At 43.2% G+C, this 19,576-nt stretch overlaps 1 protein-coding gene across 1 annotated transcript in view; it reads right to left on the bottom strand.

Moving 5' to 3' along the window:
* Positions 1–16,625, bottom strand: part of rrp36 (ribosomal RNA processing 36) — a 36,767-nt gene extending 20,142 nt beyond the window's left edge. The window contains exons 1-5 of the mRNA XM_037690630.1: positions 16,233–16,625; positions 6,969–7,101; positions 6,745–6,811; positions 2,746–2,850; positions 2,568–2,645 (exon numbers count right to left, since the gene is read on the bottom strand). Of these exons, the coding sequence (XP_037546558.1) occupies positions 2,568–2,645; positions 2,746–2,850; positions 6,745–6,811; positions 6,969–7,101; positions 16,233–16,611 (762 nt within the window). The 5' untranslated portion in view covers positions 16,612–16,625. The remainder of the gene's footprint in view (positions 1–2,567; positions 2,646–2,745; positions 2,851–6,744; positions 6,812–6,968; positions 7,102–16,232) is intronic.
* Between the last annotated feature and the right edge of the window lie 2,951 nt (positions 16,626–19,576).

The following is a 19,576-nucleotide window of genomic DNA, read 5'->3' as shown; positions in this document are numbered from 1 at the left end:
TGTATTGGTACTGGACCCCCTGGAAAGAGAAGTGCAGGAATTTCCTGTGTTTCTTAATTATTGGGATATGAAAATATGCATCTTTCAAATCCACGAAGGTGAACCAGTCCCCCTGCCTGACACATTCGAGCACATGACGCATTCGAGCACACGTTTTATTGTCAGCATATGAAACGGTTGCTCCACAATATATTTGTTGAACAGGGGCAGGTCCAGAAAGGGCCTTGAACCCCCTGACTTTTTTGGAACCAGGAAGTACCGGGAGTAAAAGGGGAAGGGACCTGGGAAGGGACTTCTGAAATCACGTCTTTTATCAGAAGCTCCCTCAGCTCTGTCTGTAAAACTCTGCCCTGTTCTGGGGACGTTAACTGAGTTTCCAGAACACCGCTGAAACTTGCGGGAGCACCTGTGAACTGCAGCGTGTGGCCCCTGGTGATTAAATGGCACATCCATTTTGTCATCTGACACAAATGCCTCCAAGTGGAGCTGCACTCAGAGCGGTGGCGCATAAGCGACCTGTGTTGTGCGTGGAGAAAAAAAGGCCCCTGCCGACATTGACTGCAGAGAAGAAAACTCTGCATGAACCCACGGGGGCCTGCCGCGAAAGGGCTGTCTGTCACTCCCACACTGACCCGCATCTGTAGTTGGATGAGGACGACATGTGGAGTGAGCCGATTAGTAAAACAAGCAACGTTTAGGAGGAGGCTCGTCTTCATCTCGCTCCTGCACCGTTTGGTGAGGAGGGGGGCTGACAGATGAGGAGAAGAGCCCTCGCATAAGACGGGCGTCATTACTCAGCGGGTTCATAGCCGGGATGTGAGAGGTTCGAACTTCAGGGTGGCTTGGCTTCTTATAGATGAATGCCTAAAGATTACCTTACCAGCCGGAGTGTTCGAACGCTCATCCCCAGCATCCCTTTTCACAGTCAGGTGTAGAGAGGAGGCTGAAGGAGGAGGAAAAAAGTCTGCATGGGGGACGTGTGTTCTCGCCATGGGCTCATAAGGTTTTTGACTGTGATGAATGGAAAATTGGTTAAATTTAAACGCATGTTTAGAATATACCTTTCTGCTCGGAGTGGAGGATGTGTGAAATAGAGGATTGACAGGGCAGTTCTGCCTGTCTGAAAAGAAGATTCTGATCTTTGAATGAAGTTTATGTTTTATTTCAAAACCTTCATGAACATCGTCACACACATCCCCTGCAAAAAATAATTTCTTTTGCTGCCTTTTCCGTGGCTCCTGGGGCTGAACGGACGAGGAACACGCCAATTGATGACCTCTGCAAGAACCTGTTCGCTGTGGGGGTTCTCATTGGGGATGCACAAAGATATTTTTAACCATATCTGCCTCTGCAGCACTGTCGCCCAGGACAGACTGTGGGCAGAGCAGACTGCCTGTGCAACGCACATGTTTGTGATGTGTCAGCCGTGGTGCAGAACTCATCCAAGTCTGCAGCAGAGAGATTTGGCTGCTTGGCCTTCTGTGAGATGCTAAGAGCTAGCATCGCCACGTTGTTTGTCGCCGTCTGCAAGGCGCACTGATGGATCCCGTCAGTGAGCCTCGTGGTCAGTTGGTCACTGGGGGACAGAGAGATGAAACGACGTCTGACATATCGTACCGCTCTCACTCCAAACACAGACAACAGGCTGGGCTCCAGTGGCGGAATGGCCAGAAAACAGTGTTCCGTCAGCCCCTCCACCTTCGTGATGGGCGCGAAGATAGAGACAGTTTCAGTGGTTCCTAGGAAGAAACCGAGAAAAACGATGAAACAGACGGGAAACAAGGTCAGACCAGGTCCCGGTGGCTGGGCGCCGAATCTTCTCGCCAGGAGGTTGGAGGGCGGTAGTGGCGCTTGACTGGGAACAGACAAGTAACACGCTGTTGCCGCTTTCTGGATGATGTCCGTCAGTGCATGGACGAGCACACCGATTGCCGGGAGGAGGGTGACGGAGGAAATCTAAATGCCTTGGGGCCCTTCCATTGACGGCGGCTCCTTCTCCATCTCTCTCGTCCGAGAGGAGGGAACGAGGCTGCTGGCCATCTCTACTTCAGAGGCGGACACATCCGAGTCCTGCCTCGCGTCAAGGAAGTCCAGGAACCTGTCCAGGGGGTAGGACTCTGCTGGTTCTCCTGGAAAAGAGGAGAAAAGCTCGATCCAGTGTTGTTTCCCTTCCATCGGGAAAGGTCTACACGACGGGCAGGAAGCCTGCGGCGTCACGGCTTGGCGGGCATGGGTAGCCCCCAGGCAGCCTTCGCAGACGAGATGCAGATTTGACGAAAGGATGAAGCCTGAGCTGCGTCCCTGGCAGAGATGAATCGTTCCACTGGAGGGCATCTTGCTTTTAATAAATTTTTTTTGGTAAGCTCAGTGTTAGCTGGCTGAAAAAAAAGGGGGAGCTGAGCCATGGACTCGCACGCTATTTATGCGATCTAAGGTAGGGCCCACACAGTGAATGGGCGTGGACTTGAGTTTTCAGTGTTGGCGTGCTGCGTGCGGGATTACACCCACTAGGGGGCGTGGCTTAAAGGGCAAACCCACTATAAAATAGAAGTGACACTGATCCTCACCAATCTTTTCAGCAGGAACTGTAGCTTCTCCTTCTTTTGGCTGCTGTCCTTCATCCTCCTCAGCCTTTTCTGGACAATCTGCACACAAACAACAGATTCTCAGATTCTACACTTTACAGCTAACAGAATCTGTAAAAGCTCTTATCTGAATATAAACAGGAGATTTTAGTTTCCTCACTTCTTTTTCATTGTGTTTGATGTCATTAATGAACTTGTACGTCTTCTCAAAAATTTCTGGTTTATATTCCCCAGAAAGATCATCAAACCGAGGATCTCTTATTGCCTATATCAACCAAACAAACAAACAAACAAAACATGTTTCAAACTAAATGTTAAAGTTTAGATCTTTAGTTTGTAAATGCAAACAGAAAATACAGGTGCATCTAAAGAAATTTTAGTATCAAGAAAAAGTCCAACTTCCCATGGGCTCACCACCTGTGGGAGGGGCCAAAGGGGTCAGCTGCAATGTGGGATGGGTGGTGGCCAAGGGCGGGGACCCTGGCGGTCTAATCCTTGGCTACAAAAGCTGGCTATTGGGACGTGGAATGTTACCTCTCTGGTGGGGAAGGAGCCTGAGCTGGTGTGTGAGACTGAGAGGTTCAGGCTAGAAATAGTCGGACTCACCTCAACGCATGGCTCTGGAACCAGTTTCCTTTAGAGGGGTTGGACACTCTTCCACTCTGGAGTTGCCCCTGGTGAGAGGTGCTGAGCAGGAGTGGGCATACTTATTGCCCCCACCACCATCTTGGTGCCTGTACGTTGGGGTTCACCCCAGTGAACGAGAGGGTAGCCTCCCTCCGCCTACATGTGGGGGGACGGGTTTTGACTGTTGTTTGTGCTTATGTGCCAAACAGCAGCTCAGATTACCCACCCTTTTTGGTGTCCTTGGAGGGGGTACTGGAGAGTGCGCCTCCTGGGGACTTCCATGTTCTACTGGGGGACTTCAACGTTCACGTGGGTAATGACAGGAGGGGTGTGGTTTGGAGGAGCGGTCCCCCGATCTGAACCCCAGTGGTGTTTTGTTATTGGATTTCTGTGCTCGTCATGGATTGTTCATAACGAACAAAATGTTCAGGCATAAGAGTGTCCATATGTGCTCTTGGCACCAGGACACCCTAGGTCGCAGTTCGATGATTGACTTTGTTGTTGTCTTATCTGATCTGTGGCCGCATGTCTTGGACACTCGGGTGAAGAGAGGGGTGAAGCTGTCTACTGACCACTACCTGGTGGTGAGTTGGCTCCGATGGTAGGGGAGGATGCCAATCAGACCTAGCAGACCCAAACGTATTCTGAGGGTCTGCAGGGAACGTCTGGCAGAGTCTCCCGTGAGATGGAGCTTTAACTCCCACCTCCAGGAGAGCGTCAAACATGTTCCGGGGGAGGAGGGGACATTGAGTCCAAGTGGGCCATGTTCCGTGCCTCCATTGTCGAGGCGGCTTATTGGAGCTGTGGCCGCAAGGTTGTCGGTGCCTATCATGGCGGTAACCCTCAAACCCGGTGGTAGACACCGGTGGTGAGAGATGCTGTCAGGCTGAAGGAGTCGTCCTATCGGGCCTATTTGGCCTGTGGGACACCGGAAGCAGCTGATGGGTACCGGCAGTCCAAGTGGCATGCGGCTCGGGTAGTCGCTGATGCAAAAACTCTGGCGTGGGAAGAGTTCGGAGAGGCCATGGAGAATGACTTACGTATGGCTTTGAGGCGATTCTGGTCTACCATCAGGCGTCTCGGGGGGGGGGGGGGGGGTACGCTACCAACACTATTTATAGTGGAGGTGGTGTGCTGCTGACGTCAACTATAAATGTCGTGGTCGGTGGGCAGAATACTTTGAAGACCTCCTCAATCCCACTGGAACGTCTTCCACTGAGGAAGCGGAGCCTGGGGACTTTGGGTCAGGCTCTCCAATCTCTGGTGCTGAGGTCACCAAGGTGGTTAAAAAGTTCCTTAGTGGCAGGGCCCCAGGGGTGGATGAGATTCGTCTGGAGTTTCTTAAGGCTCTGGATGTTGTGGGGTTGTATTGGCTTACATGACTCTGAAATATTGCATGGACATCGGGGGAAGTTCCCCTGGATTGACCGACTGGGGTGGTGGTCCCCCTATTTAAAAGGGGGGACCGTAGAGTGTGTTCCAACTACAGGGGGATCATGCTTTTAAGCCTCCCTGGTAAGGTCTATTCGGGGGTTCTGGAAAGGAGGGTTTGTCGGATAGTCGAACCTTGGATTCAAAAGGAGCTGTGCAGTTTTCGTCCTGGTCGTGGAACACTGGACCAGCTCTACACCCATAGCAGGGTCCTGGAGGGTGCGTTGGAGTTTGCCCAACCAGTCTACATACCAGTCTACATGTGCTTTGTGGGCTTGGAGAAGGCTTTGTTCGACCACGTCCCTTGGGAACCCTGTGGGGGTACTCTGGGAGTATGGGGTACCAGGCCCTTTGATATGGGCTGTTAGGTACCTGTACGACTGGTGTCAGAGCTTGGTCTGCATTGCCGGCAGTAAGTCGGGCTCGTTCCCAGTGAGAGTTGGACTCCGCCAAGGTTGCCCTTTGTCACCGATTCTGTTCATAACTTTTATGGACAGAATTTCTAGGCGCAGCAAAGGTATTGGGGGGGATCCGATTTGGTGGCCTTAGGATCGCTTCTCTGTTTTTTGCAGATGATATGGTCCTATTGGCTTCATCAGGTCGTGATCTACAGCTTTTGCTGGAGCAGTTTGCAGCCGAGTGTGATGTGGCTGGGATGAGGATCCGTTCCTCCAAATCTGAGGCCATGGTCTTGAGCCAGAAAAGGGAGGGTAGAGTGAAATCTCCGGGTCAGGGAGGAGGTCCTGCCCCAAGTGGAGGAGTTTAAGTATCTTGGGGTCTTGTTCACGAATGAGGGAAAAATGGAATGTGAGATCGATAGGCGGATAGGTACAGCATCGGCAGTGAAGTGGGCGCTGTACCGGTCTGTCGTGGTGAAGAGAGAGCTGAGTCAAAAAGCGAAGCTCTCAATTTACCAATCGATCTATGTTCCTACCCTCATCTATGGTCATGAGCTTTGGGTTGTGACTGAAAGAATGAGATTACGGATACAAGCAGCTGAAATTAGTTTTCTCCGCAGGGTGTCTGGGCTCTCCCTTAGAGACAGGGTGAGAAGCTTGGTCATCCAGGAGGAGAGCCGCTGCTTCTCCACATCGAGATGAGCCAGTTAAGGTGGCTCGGGCATCTGGTTAGGATGCCTCCTGGATGCCTCCCTGGTGAGGTGTTCCAGGCATGTCCCACCGGGAGGAGACCCAGAGGAAGACCCAGGACACGCTGGAGGGACAATGTTTCTCGGCTGGCCTGGGAATGCCTTGGGATTCCCCCAGAGGAGCTGGCCCAAGTGGCTGGGGAGAGGGAAGTCTGAGCCTCCCTACTTAAGACTGCTACCCCTGCGACCCGACCCCGGCTAAGCGGAAGAGAATGGATGGATGGATTAAAAAAATCCAATTTGTTTTGTAACTGCTGGTGTCACAGCCTGATCAGCTGATTAACTCCTGGACATGAGCTACAAATGTCTCGTTCCTGAAGTCCAGCCACTCCTGAACCACAGACGTCTGAAGCATCTTACCTGCTGAGAAGACAAAGAACTGGACTTCTCTCTGTGAGTCAATGTCGTCTTTTCACATGAAAGTAATTTTTCATGTCATTTGTAAGTCAAGGTCCCAAAGTCTGTAGGAAGAGTGGAGAGGTCCAGAATCCACATTGTTGAAGTCCAGAGTGAAGTTTCCACAGTCAGTAATGGTTTGCGTCTATGTCCTCTACTGGTGCTGGTCCACTGGGTTCTCTGAAGTCCACAGTCCACGCAGCATCTAACAGAACATTTTAGAGCTCTTCATGCTTCCTTCTGCTGATGAGCTTTATGGAGATGCTGGTTTCATTTTCCAGCAGGATAAGGCACTGGCCCACACTGACAAAGGAACCAAAAGCTGGCTATGGAAAATTCTAATTATTATCTCAGACACTGAGTTTAGATTTTCATTATTTGCAATATATAATCGTCAAAATTACAAGAAATAAAGGCTTGAAATATTTTACTTAGTGTAATGTAATGAATCTATGTAACACGAGTTTCACTTTTTGAAATGATTGATCAAAGAAATTGAAGTTTTTCACGATTTTATAATTTTTTTAGAAGCACCTGTAACAGATTTTCTTCACTCACTGGTTTCTTGACAGAAACAACTTGACGTATGAAAGGTGCTGGCTTCTTAGCTGAGATCTCCATTGGCCTGAAGTCACAAACACACTCTTCAACAACCTGAACTGTGTGGACTAGAGAAGGCTCAGCAGCCGTCTCTATAAACAGTTTATTTGTTCGTTTTTTCCTGAAAAAGAGGACAGCTGAACGTGATCTTTAAGATCTTGATGATAAAGAACAATACGGACCTGTTCTTGTTTAGTCGTTTCTTCTTGCTTGCATGTTGACTCTTTTTGTTGCTGTAAGCAACCTCATTGTAAACTTTTGTCCCCACCTGATTCTGCAGCTTTATGATGTCCTCAAAGGGCATGTTGGACAGTTCTGAACAAGATAAATAGTGGAGGGATGTTCATTAAAAAAAAAACATTATACCGTAATTAGTTATTATTGAGTTCTCCCTGGAAAAGTGAAAAAACAAACAAACAAAATAATTAGATGTAAACATAGAATAATGCATTAGAATTTTAACAATATAACACTGCCTGACCAAAAAAAAGTTGCCACCTGGATTTAACTAAGCAAATAGGTACAAGCCTCTTATTGGATAACTACTGCATGAGCGATTATCTTTCAGCTGCAACAAGTTATTTAACTCCAACTGGTGCAATGAGTTGCTTATCATTTCTTAAACAACCATGTTGAAAAACACATGGCGTGGTCATGGAAAAGATGTCAGTCTATTTGAGATGGGTCAAATCATGAACCATATTTTTGATTTACTTCATTTTGTATATTGCTTCATGTGTTGTCTGTTGTTCTGTCTGTACAGCACTTTGGTTGGCCTTGTAGCTGTTTTAAGTGCTCTATAAATAAAATGGTATGGTATGGTAAATCATTGGCATGCATCAAGCAGAGAAAACATCTAAGGAGATTGCAGAAACTACTAAAATTGGGTTAAGAAATGTCCAACACATTATTAAAAACTGGAAGGATAATGGGGACTCATCGTCTTCGAGGAAGAAATGTGGCCAGAAAAAATCCTTAATGATTGTGATCGGCGATCACTTAAACGTTTGCTGAAATCAAATGGAAGGAAAACAACAGTAGCACTCAGGGCTGTTTAATAGTGAAAGTAAGAGTATTTCCACATGCACAATGTGAAGGGAACTCATTGGGACTGAACAGCATCCATACACCAACCTGCGTAGTTCGGTCGGTGCCACAAAAGAACCTCGGTTCGGTATACACCCTTACTCATTTGTTAGTCGGTCCATCACAGCTTGTAGCTTGAACAGCTGTGTAGACTTAAGAAAACCACTAATCAGTGAGGGTAACTGGGAAAAAAAAGGGCTTCAATTTGCTAGGGAGCATAAAGATTGGACTCTGGAGCAATGGAAGGTCATGTGGTCTGATGAGTCCAGATTTACCCTGTTCCAGAGTGATGGGTGCATCAGGGTAAGAAGAGAGGCAGGTGAAGTGATGCACCCATCATGCCTAGTGTCTAGTCATCAATGCAAGATCTTGGTGAAAAATTAATGCAACCCTGGATGGAAATAGATCTTGTGACATGGCAGAAGCTTATCGAAAAATGCCACAGCGAATGCATGCCATAATCAAAGCTAAAGGCAGTCCAACAAAATATTAGTGAGACCTTTTTTTTGGTGGCGACTTTTCTTTTGGCCAGGCAGTGTAAGAACAAATTATTCACAAAAGGGATTGATCTTTGATTTTTATCAGAAGTTAGGGATTGTTTTCATTTGCAAGTGGTTCACTGTTGTTGCCTGTCTGTGGCCGCTGAGGTTAAAATACCCAAAAAGGTGATCAAAGACTGACTGTGTGTGTGTGTGTGTGTGGGTGGGGGGGCATAAGATTAGTTTTGTTTTTGGCTATTATGAACAGTCTGTTGTAGACTAGTACATGACATGTACAGTATGAGGACAGCAGGACAGTAGTGTGATATGCTGTAGGAGTGACAGATAGCTTCAAGGTGGAGGTAGGAGTCCATCAAGGATCGGCTCTGAGTCCCTTCTTGTTAGCTCTGGCGATGGACCGACTAACAAATGAGTAGGGGTGTATACCGAACCGAGGTTCTTTTGTGGCACCGACCGAACTACGCAGGTTGGTGTATGGATTGAAACGTCACTCTTCTTTCGGTGTCAAGTTTTGGTAGTGGCTGTAAAGTGTCACGTGGTTTCAGCACACAGGCAGGTAAAACACAGGTGTACGTGGTTACGTCCGCAGACGGGGTTCATGTGTCTGTGCTGTTGTGTGAATTAGTGCTGCGCTGCGCATGTTGTGTGTCCACTAAAAAATGCCTCTAAGATCAAAAGTGTGGCTCCATTTTTGAAAGATTGATGCCAGGAGTGAGCGTTGCAATATTTGCAAAAAAGACATCGTTGCTAAGGCTGGCAACACAACTAATTTGATGAAGCATCTTATCATTCATGGCATCAATTTGTGAGTGGAAAGTTGCTCGTTTTTTTTATTGCAAAAAGAGTTGACCGCAGCCATCCTCCTCAAGTCAGTCTGTGAGTGTTGGAGAGCCTGAACGGCTTGATTTAACATGCCCACCATGACCGGACTCCTCTTCATTCGAGAACTCCGAGGACAGCTCAGTTTCTGGGATTTCAGCTGGTAAGTTTATGTTTGTGTAGTGAACTCGGCCTCCGACCAAAACCTGCCTCTGAGGACCTTCATGGGACAGGAACTGTTATTTCATTGATTTGAATCCAGAAATACAAATTAGCTGATCCAGAGACTTTCTAATTGTATCCTGAAGTAATCAATTGAAAGAACACTCATCTTTTATATTATCATTACTATTTTACAATATCTTGATAAATCAAAAGTGTGTTTAGTTCATACCATTTCTAAATGTTGAAGTGAACCACTCATTTTAAATCAACTGTGAAACAGTATTAATGATTTTTAAACCTCATTTAAATTAGAAATCGTTAAATGTCTATTTTACAAAGTAATTATGTATTTTTGATCTTCTGTCTAAATGAGAAGTAGTGATGTCGGTCGAAAGTCAGAAAGAAGTTATTAGAACGAAGTGTCGTGTTTATAAACCTAGCAGACGGTAAACAAGAAGCTACTGGCCTCTCTTCCTCCCACTTCGCCATAACATGTCTTCTGTCTGTACGGGACGTTTCTAAAACATTCCTGCTGTTTTCTTGACTTGTAATGACCCTCTGACATCACTAGAACCACCCCCTGTTGGTTGTTTCAACCAATCAGGAAGTCCTGAGGTGACCAGAAGTGAGAACTCTTTAAGAGTCCACACTTCCTGGAACTTCTCAGGTCAACTGGGTCTTGAGTCGGTCTTCAGTCTTCTGGAGTCCAGGACCGGAGTCTTCTTCAGTCTTTCATGGAGTCATCCACGTCTGAGTGGAATCTCTGACTGAAGTCTTCCTGAGGGTTCTTAAGGAACTTTCAGATTTAATCGATAGCTGATGGATTTGACCGTTGAACGGAGTACCGTCACTACTTCGGACGATTCTCAGCCATCCTTGCCGGAGACGCTGAAAGGTCGCGTTGAAATGGACTCCTGTTCCTGAGCGGAAGTATCCCGTCTAAGGTAACGAGTCGCCACGCACCGAGTGTACCGGGCTGAGCTGGGGTCGGATGAAGGGTGCCATTCCTAGTCAACACACTTTGCCTCATCCATCTTTTCTCTCCATTTAAACTCCATTTCCCATCTTTAAACTCTTCTATTTTGCCAGTAATTAATCTAGATGCCTTCAGAATTGTCTGTTGTTTTTATTAAGTAAAACGTGCCAAGTTTTACTAATCAGAACCAGATCAGCTAATCACTTGTACATTTTGATGTTAAATTTTGATTCTGTTCAATAAATGACCACATTTATTCTGATGGGTCAAAGAAAATTAACGTATCAGTGTCACCGATTAACAATCTACGCAGTTACCTCGGTCACATGGCTGTAATTTAGCTAGAAAAAGAGAGAACCCGTTATTTAAATATATTGTAGTCAAGGGCAGCTAAAGCTAGTCCTTAGAACCCTACATTTGTTAACGTTACTGCAGCTTTGTGACTGCTTAATACGAGCATCGCACAATGATTTAACTATCCATGCAACGCTAACATTAAGATATTAGTGTAGCTGTATTTTATTTTATTAAACTACAGCGACACATTAATATATTTAAGATATTAGTGTGTAGCTGTATTTTATTCACAATAATATCTTAAATATATTACTGTGTAGCTTTAGTTTATTTTAATAAAATAAAGATTGAGAGTAACAGATGAAGCTTAGCTTGTAAAAATGGCTCATCCATTGTCAGCTGGTTAAACAGTTCACCTAATGTTGTTCACTGTTTATGTTTTTCACACAGGAGCCTCTAAACCTGCTGTGACGAGGACAAGGACAGTCAGTCACAAGCTATGTTTACATGCGCAGAATTCTTTGACCGGATTGAAATGTGTTCCGTTGGAATAATTCAATTGTATCATTTACATGGGCACAATCTGTTCATGACGAGCGTTTACATGCAGCGAGCTTTGTTCTGAACAGCAGTACTGACATGCGCAGAGTGGTAAACTCTCCTTAAAAAACCACCGAAGAAGAAGTTCTACTTCCGGGGTGAACGTAAACAAACCTGAGCACCCAAAATGGACCCGCGACAGGTTTTAATGATGGTGGAGACGTTACTGCACTCCCTGACTGAGCTACAGGTGATACAGATCATTTTGAGCTCTTTCAAAGTTTCTAGTAGAAATGTTGTGTCGCTCACCGACCAGTTTAGCTTCCCTGACATGCTAATATTATTAGCGTTAGCCAGGCAGAAATGGCAAAGTCGCACATGCGCAGTCAGGTCAGTTTTTCACGATCAGATAAAAACGAACAGATCACGTGTTTACATGCGCACCGATCTGGTTACGGATCGGCGTAAACCACCCGTTTCGTTCTGATCACAAATTATATCGGATCGCGCTGAATACACAAAAAATAACCCAAACGGAATGTTTACATGACAAACTTTTATTCCGACCGGCCATTTGATCCGGTTACTTATGTCCATGTAAACATACCCATAGTGTGAATCCATTCACACTGGCAGAAAAAGGAAAAATGACAAAAGAAAAGCAAGAAGAGGCCCACAGGGCAGTCAAGTCAGAGTCAGAGTTTCTTTATTGTCATTCGCACCTCATGTGGTACATGTGGTGGAGCAAAATTATGTACACAAGGTCCCAGTTACATCCAACAATAAAATGTATAAGAAAAACAGTAATAACATCTAAGATATGAACTAAGAAAAACATCAACTAAATATACACTAAGCACTCATAACATAAAAACATTGAACATCAGCACAAACATGAACATGAGTCTGTGAGCAGATGTGCACGCATGAACACATCAACATTTAAACAGATCAGCAGCAACATGAAACAGATCAGCAGCAACATATGGTTTTTCACAGTGATTATTCTAGTTAGAGATTCATGAGTCTAACAGCCTCAGGGTAGAAGCTGTTCCTCAGTCAAGGGCTTTGCTGTTAAAAGTTTATTGCCTTTTTCTACGGTGGAGGCTCCATGGTGGAGGTAAGTAACCTGTTAAGGATGTTGTTGACCAGTTAAGTCTTTATCTCTCAGCCTAGATAATGGTTTTTGAGCAATAATAACAACCATGTTATTGTTTATGTTTTGTGTTCTATGTCAACTAGGGAGCTGTTGAGTCCTAAACCCCAGATATCAGTCCCCCAGCAGAGACATGCTATCAAATACACTCATACTGGCATGGTATGCAGTGGAAAAGGAAAAAAAGAGAGAATTGGAAAACATCAGAGATGTGGCTGTGACCGCAGATGAGTGGACCACTGTGGCACAAGACCATTACTTCTAGTCAAGTCAAGTCAGATTTATTTATAGAGCACATTTAAAACAGAAACTGTTACCAAAGTGCTTAACAAAAAATATCACAACATCTAATAAAAAGTAAGATATATTTACAGCACATTGAATAAAAATATAAAACAGAAAACATAATTAAACAATGAAATACTAAATCAGATCACGTTGTGTCAAAAGTCAAGGAAATAACAAAAAGCATAAACTCGGTCAGAAACAATGAAATACTAAATCAGATCTGATGACCTTGTGTTAAATAGGAATAATAACAAAAGCATAAACAGAATCAGCATAAATGAAAAACTAGATCTAAAGCTGATCACCCTGTGTTAAATGTCAATGAGTACAGGTGAGTTTTTAGGAGAGATTTAAAAGCAGAGCCTGAGGTGGCCTGTCGAATGTTGATGGGCAGATTGTTCCAAAGTTTAGGGCCCATGACTGAAAACGCTCGATCTCCTCTGAGCTTCAGCTGGTTTTTGGTACGGCCAAAAGCAGCTGGTCTGATGATCTCAAAGCTCGAGAAGGAGCATAAGGATGAAGGAGGTCGGAGAGATATGATGGTGCAAGGCCGTTAATGCACTTGAATGTCAGCAGGAGAATTTTAAAATTGATTCTGACACACACAGGAAGCCAGTGAAGAGAGGACAGAACCGGAGTAATGTGCTCAAACCTGTGAGTTCCTGTTAGTAGCCGAGCTGCAGCATTTTGTACGAACTGGAGACGTGAAAGTGAAGCCTGACTAACCCCAACATAAAGCGAGTTACAGTAGTCCAGCCGGGTTGTAATAAATGCATGGAGTAGTTTTTCAAGGTCGAATCTGGACAGAACGGACTTAAGCTTTGCTATTTGCGTCAACCGGAAGAAGCTTTTTTGTAGAAAAGAGTTGATCTGTTTACTGAACTTAAATTCCGAGTCTAACACTACCCCGAGATTGGTAACCGACTGCTTTAGATGTGGCTGAAGGGAGTGCAGGTTTATAGGATCAGTGGTAGAGCTTGGGTTAAACACAATGACCTCAGTTTTCTGATCATTAAAACTCAAGAAATTTGCAGCTATCCAAGTCTTGATGTCATCAAGACATTTTAACAAAGGGTGGTTGGAGCAGGAACTATTGGGTTATAAAGGCAGATAAATCTGAGAATCATCGGCGTAACAATGAAACAAAATACCATGTTTCCTCAGGATAGACCCCAAGGGGAGCAGATACAACGAGAACAGAAGGGGTCCAAGAATGGAGCCTTGTGGGACCCCACAGGAAAGAGGGACCGAAGCAGATAAATGATTGCCAAAGTTAACACAAAAACTCCTGTCACTCAGATACGAATGGAACCATTCAAGCGCCACCCCTGCTGGTTAGCTATGATTGAGACAGTTTACATATATATTTTTTCAAGATAGACCGGGTCAATATGACATTACAGCAGCTCACAAAACATGACCCGTCATTAAAACAAAGTTATTAAAGCACTTAAAATAATGATGGTGAATAAAAGAGAAAAACACACATGAAGCTAAAATTGTACTAAAATGTGAGTGAACATCAGTTAAAGCATTTACTAAACAAATCTTCAATAATTAATATAAATGCATGTTATACAGTGCACACTATGTGATGTATATACTGTACAGTATATGCATCACACACACATTGTAGTTAATTTACATAATATTTGAACACTGCAACATTGTCAGACTAGAACCATCGGTTTGTTTTGAGTCCCTCTTTACTCTCATGTGTGAATAAAGCAGTGGATACATCTGTACTGAAAATATTCCATAACACAAGTTCATCTTTTGGGTATTACTTTCTACATTTGTTCTATTGAATCATTTCTTTTTTCAGGAAGGCGTGCACACAAGTCAAACACAGACTGGTCTCCTGCACTGAAGTTCACAGACACACTTACTCTGAGAACATCAGCAGCAGAGGAACAGCAGGTAATGACACAAGCAACCGGCACAATAATTGAAAAATATTAAAGTAAATCTAAGATAAAAAAAAATAAATACTAAAATCAATATAAAATTGAACATATACTTTGTGAATGAGTAAAAATGTTAGGAACAACTGTATCAATTGTCTTATTTTAGACTGTGATGCAAACATGACAATGTTTACTAATTCTTTTTCTTTTTCTTAAGGTACAGATGAGTGAAGGACGGAGTTCGATCAAAGAAAAGCTCCAGTGCAAGGACTCTCCTAGACCTGGGTCGTCTCAGATCCTAGACCTGGGTCCAGTCTCAGATCCTAGACCTGGGTCCAGTCTCAGATCCTAGACCTGGGTCCAGTCTCAGATCCTAGACCTGGGTCCAGTCTCAGATCCTAGACCTGGGTTCAGTCGGATCCTGAGGGGTTGGCTGCTCCAGTCAGGCGGTCCCACATGACGAGGAATCTGTTCCAGTTTGTTTAAAGTCAGAAACTGCACTGGTCTCCATCATTCCTTGTTGAAGAGTTGTTGTTGATCTGGTATTTATTCTGTAGCCCACTATGATCAGCTGCATGGAGTCATTTTCAATAAAAGACATCAATTCACCCACAGTTCTCATCTTGTATTCAGTTTCAACTGTTTTGAATTTCTAATTATAGACTTGGACTTAGAACTGTGTCAGTCTCCTCCTGGAGGAGGACGGAATGTGACAAAATTAAATAAATAAATACATAATAATGAAATGTATCATTTAATTATGAAATACATCATTAAATCATTAAATACACAATTATATTATTAAATTCACCATTAAATAATGAAATGTACCTTTTAAATGATTTATGTCATGATTTATTTATTTAATTTTGTCACCTTCTACCCTCCAGTGGCATCATGAAATTGTGGAAACTGTCCGCCGCACTCGTCAAACTCAGTGGGCGGGACTAACGCGGATCATGTGAAATCCATTGCTTCGGTCTGAAGTCCGTTCATACATGGCAGCTCCCTCCATGTTCCCATATTTTTAGCCAAGCTAGGGATATAGAAGCTCCCCCAGAATTTGTGGTAAATAAATTGGAATGGGGTGGATGGATACAGCAGATTAATATTTTATCTGTTTACTCTTGTAGTCTGTATGACTGCTGTTGGCAACACGTCAAGTTAACTTTATTTATAGAGCACATTTAAAACTTATCAAAGTGCTTAACAATAACATCAATGAGAGTAAATGAATGGAAAAAAACAACACACTAATGATAATACTGAAAAATGAATTAAAAGTATTAAAAACATAGGAACAGGGTCACACTGTGTGAAATGCCAGAGATGAGAGACGTGTTTGTAGCAGACTTGAACACAGGAGGAGAAGAGGCCTGATGATGGGGGGCAGGTTGTTTCAGAGTTTGGGGCCTATGACTGAAAATAGGGCTAGAGATTTATGTCAGCTGTTGACCAGTACGGTGCGATAAGGGGGAGTGGAGGCGCAGAGGTTAGAAGATGGGCCTGTGATCGGAAAGTCGCAGGTTCAACTCCCGGTAGTCAACATCAAAATGTGGGTGGAAAAGGTGAAACACACACACCTGCCTCCACAAGGTTGTCTTGATCAGAAGAATCATAATTCTGTCCTTGAAACTAGGGCCGTTCCTAATTGATATAGAAATAACATCCTTTGGACAAAGATAAATGATTTATGAAACTTTCGGTCTCACCTTTTCTGATGTCTTCTTGTGTGTGGATCTCACCAACATCACCATCATCTTCATCATTCCCATCCTCCTCAGAAATGTCACTGCTTTCACCCTCTTCCTCCTGGCCATCCGATACTACTTCTTCTTCTTCACTACCCTCATCAGAGTCCTCATTCCTGCCATCCGATTCCTCTTCAGTTCCCTCCTCTTCATCACTGCAGTCCTCTTCTCCCTCTCCAAGGTGGTCCAGTTCCTCAGTTACTCCACTTGCATCCTCTCTCTTGGTGAGCAGAGCAAAGTTTTTCTCCACATCAGAATCTTCATCGTCGCTGCTGCTGCTTGCCTCAGTCTTCTGTTTTGGAACCATCAGTTTCCGCCGCTGTTTCTCTTTGCTCTTCATCTTCAATTTTGTGTTTCTGGAAGATGTAGAAAACTCGTGAAAATACACATAAAAACAATACAAAGAATCTTACTCTGGTAAATGAACCACCTACTGCACTTCATGAAAACTGGGATCCCTCATGGTTTTCATTTAGACATTGAGACTAGACTTCTGGTCTGGTGAGCCAGGGGATGGCAGCATAGAGTGCATGCTCCCGACTTTAGCACTTTAACCCAACTAAACTAACTTCAAACTTGAAACTTATAGATTAAAATAGTTGGGTAATATATTTAAAACAAAAATGACCAAAACACTCAAGAAACGTGACGGTGGAACGTAGTGAAGTGGAGGAAGATACTGTGTCGCAAGCCAGCAGCAACATGGAGGATGAACCACAAGTGGATGCTAATAACAAAAGGCCGCCCGGCCAACATGGACATTATTTTGAAAGAATTAAGGGATTTCAGAAAAGACAGTAATGAACAGTTTAATGCACTGAGAAGGGAACTGAACAGGATTGGCAAAAGGATGGATGAAGCAGAGGAATGAATTGACAGAGTGGAGACTCGGCCAAGTTGTTATCAACGCTCCGTTCAGAAGCCTGCATCACTGATGGTATGGGGTTGCATGAGCGCTTGTGGCATGGGCAGCTTGCATGTCTGGAAAGGCACCATTAATGCAGAGAACTATGTTCAGGTTCTAGAACAACATATGCTCCCATCTAGACGTCATCTCTTTCAGGGAAGACCCTGCATTTTTCAACACGATAATGCCAGACCACATTCTGCAGCAATCACAACATCATGGCTACGTAGGAGAAGGATCCGGGTACTGAAATGGCCAGCCTGCAGTCCAGATCTTTCACCTATAGAGAACATTTGGAGCATCATAAAGAGGAAGGTGCGACAAAGAAGGCCCAAGACGACTGAACAGTTAGAGGCCTGTATTAGACATGAATGGGAGAGCATTCCTATTTCTAAACTTGAGAAACTGGTCTCCTCTGTCCCCAGACGTCTGTTGAGTGTTGTAAGAAGAAGGGGGGGGATGCCACACAGTGGTAAAAATGGACTTGTCCCAACTTTTTTGGGATTTGTTGATGCCATGAAATTTGGAAACAACAGATTTTTCCCTTAAAATGAAACATTCTCTCAGTTTAAACTTTTGATCTGTGATTTGTGTTCTATTCTGAATAAAATATTAGATGTTGGCACCTCCACATCATTGCATTCAGTTTTTATTCACAACTTGTTTAGTGTCCCAACTTTTTTGGAATCCGGTTTGTAAATTTTAAGCCCCTGTGCCATAAAATAAACGAGGACATTAAAAGATGGAGTTTGATACCAATTCCAAGTTTCGAGTCACGTATTGATACGGTCAAGATGAATATTTTGCCTAAGGTGCTTTATTTGCTCCAAACACTTCCAATTGAAAAAACGGACAAACAGTTTGAAGAATGGGACAAACTCATTTCTAGATTTATTTGGCAGGGGAAAAGACCAAGATTAAGGTATCAAACTCTGCAGATGACAAACGATAAAGGGGGGCTAGCTCTTCCATGTATAAAAGACTATTATATCGCTGGTGAGTTTAGGATTTTAGTTTGCTGGTGTAACAAAGATTATCAAGCAAGATGGAAAGAAACAGAAATAACTACTTCAAGAGACTGCCCCATTCAGGCTAGTTTAGGGGACAAAAAAATATTAAGAAACAATTTGAATGGGGTAATCAGTTGATTACTTTACCACTGAAACTTTGGTTACGTTTTCTTAACAAGAATGGCTGGCATAAGAAGGTTAGGATCTTGAGATGGTGCACTTACGATCTTGACTTTAAACCAAATAAATCTGATACGACGTATAAAACTTACAATATGGTTTAACTGCATACTGTACTTTTTTTGACAAAAATATTTTGAGAGATTTTAACTCAATAAAAAGTCAGTATCAGTTAAAACATACAGATTTTTATAGATATCTTCAAATCTGGCATCACTTACAAAATTTCATTTCTGACAGCAAAGATATATTAGATATCCCATTGCTAAATATTTTTTATTAAGGTATACCAATCAGATTTGGGATGTAAATTAATCTCAAGATTGTATAAGGGTATCAAAGAGACTAAATAAAACTTACATTAAACATAAATGGGAGGGAGAAGTAAATGACACAAATGACATTTGGTTTCAACAATGTGCAATCCAGTGGAAAATCACTAGTTCAAATATATGGAGATGTTTTAGCTGGAAACCCTAATTAGATACTTCATAACACCTGCTCAAAGTAAATACTATTCACGTTCCTCCAGTGGAGGAACTGTGGAGCCCAGGAAGTACAACATTTTCATTTGTTATGGTCATGTCCACAGATTTGTGATTTCTGGACAAACATTCACATAGAGATGGAAGTTATGTTAGGCATGCGACTTTCTTTTAAGTGGGATGAGTTTTTGTTTGGATTTTTGCATTCAGGGGAGGTGGACTCAGAATCTAAAAGTTTATTTGGAATTTTAAGTTTAGCAGCCCGAAAGGCTATCACAAAGAAGTGGTTTAATATAAAAGTCCCATCCCTGGATGACTGGCATCAGATTATGTGAGGTTTATACAAGATGGAAAGAAAGACTTTTTCAGGTAGAACGCAGCTCGCAAACTTTGAAAAGATCTGGAGTAAATGGAAAAAATGTACCCAGGTAAAACTGTGTAGTTGTATCGTCATTTAGAATATTTATATGTTAAATATACATTCCCTCGTTCCTTTTATGCAAGTTTACTTATTTATGTTTAATTTCTGTTTAACAAAAAACAATTAAAAAAAAATCAACAAAGAAAGAAATTCAGACGAATATTTTACGACATTTTATCAATTTTTGAAGCACATTTTAAAATCAAAACTTTTTTTATTTAGAATGTTTGTACAATGGAGGCATTTTATTTATTATTTTTTACATTTGTATGTCTAAAAGCTTATTATTTCCTAAATGCATC

This window comes from Nematolebias whitei, chromosome 16, assembly GCF_014905685.2.
Source record: "Nematolebias whitei isolate Nwh7 chromosome 16, NemWhi1, whole genome shotgun sequence".
Lineage (NCBI taxonomy): Eukaryota > Metazoa > Chordata > Actinopteri > Cyprinodontiformes > Rivulidae > Nematolebias > Nematolebias whitei.
This window is presented reverse-complemented; position numbering and strand designations above follow the sequence as displayed.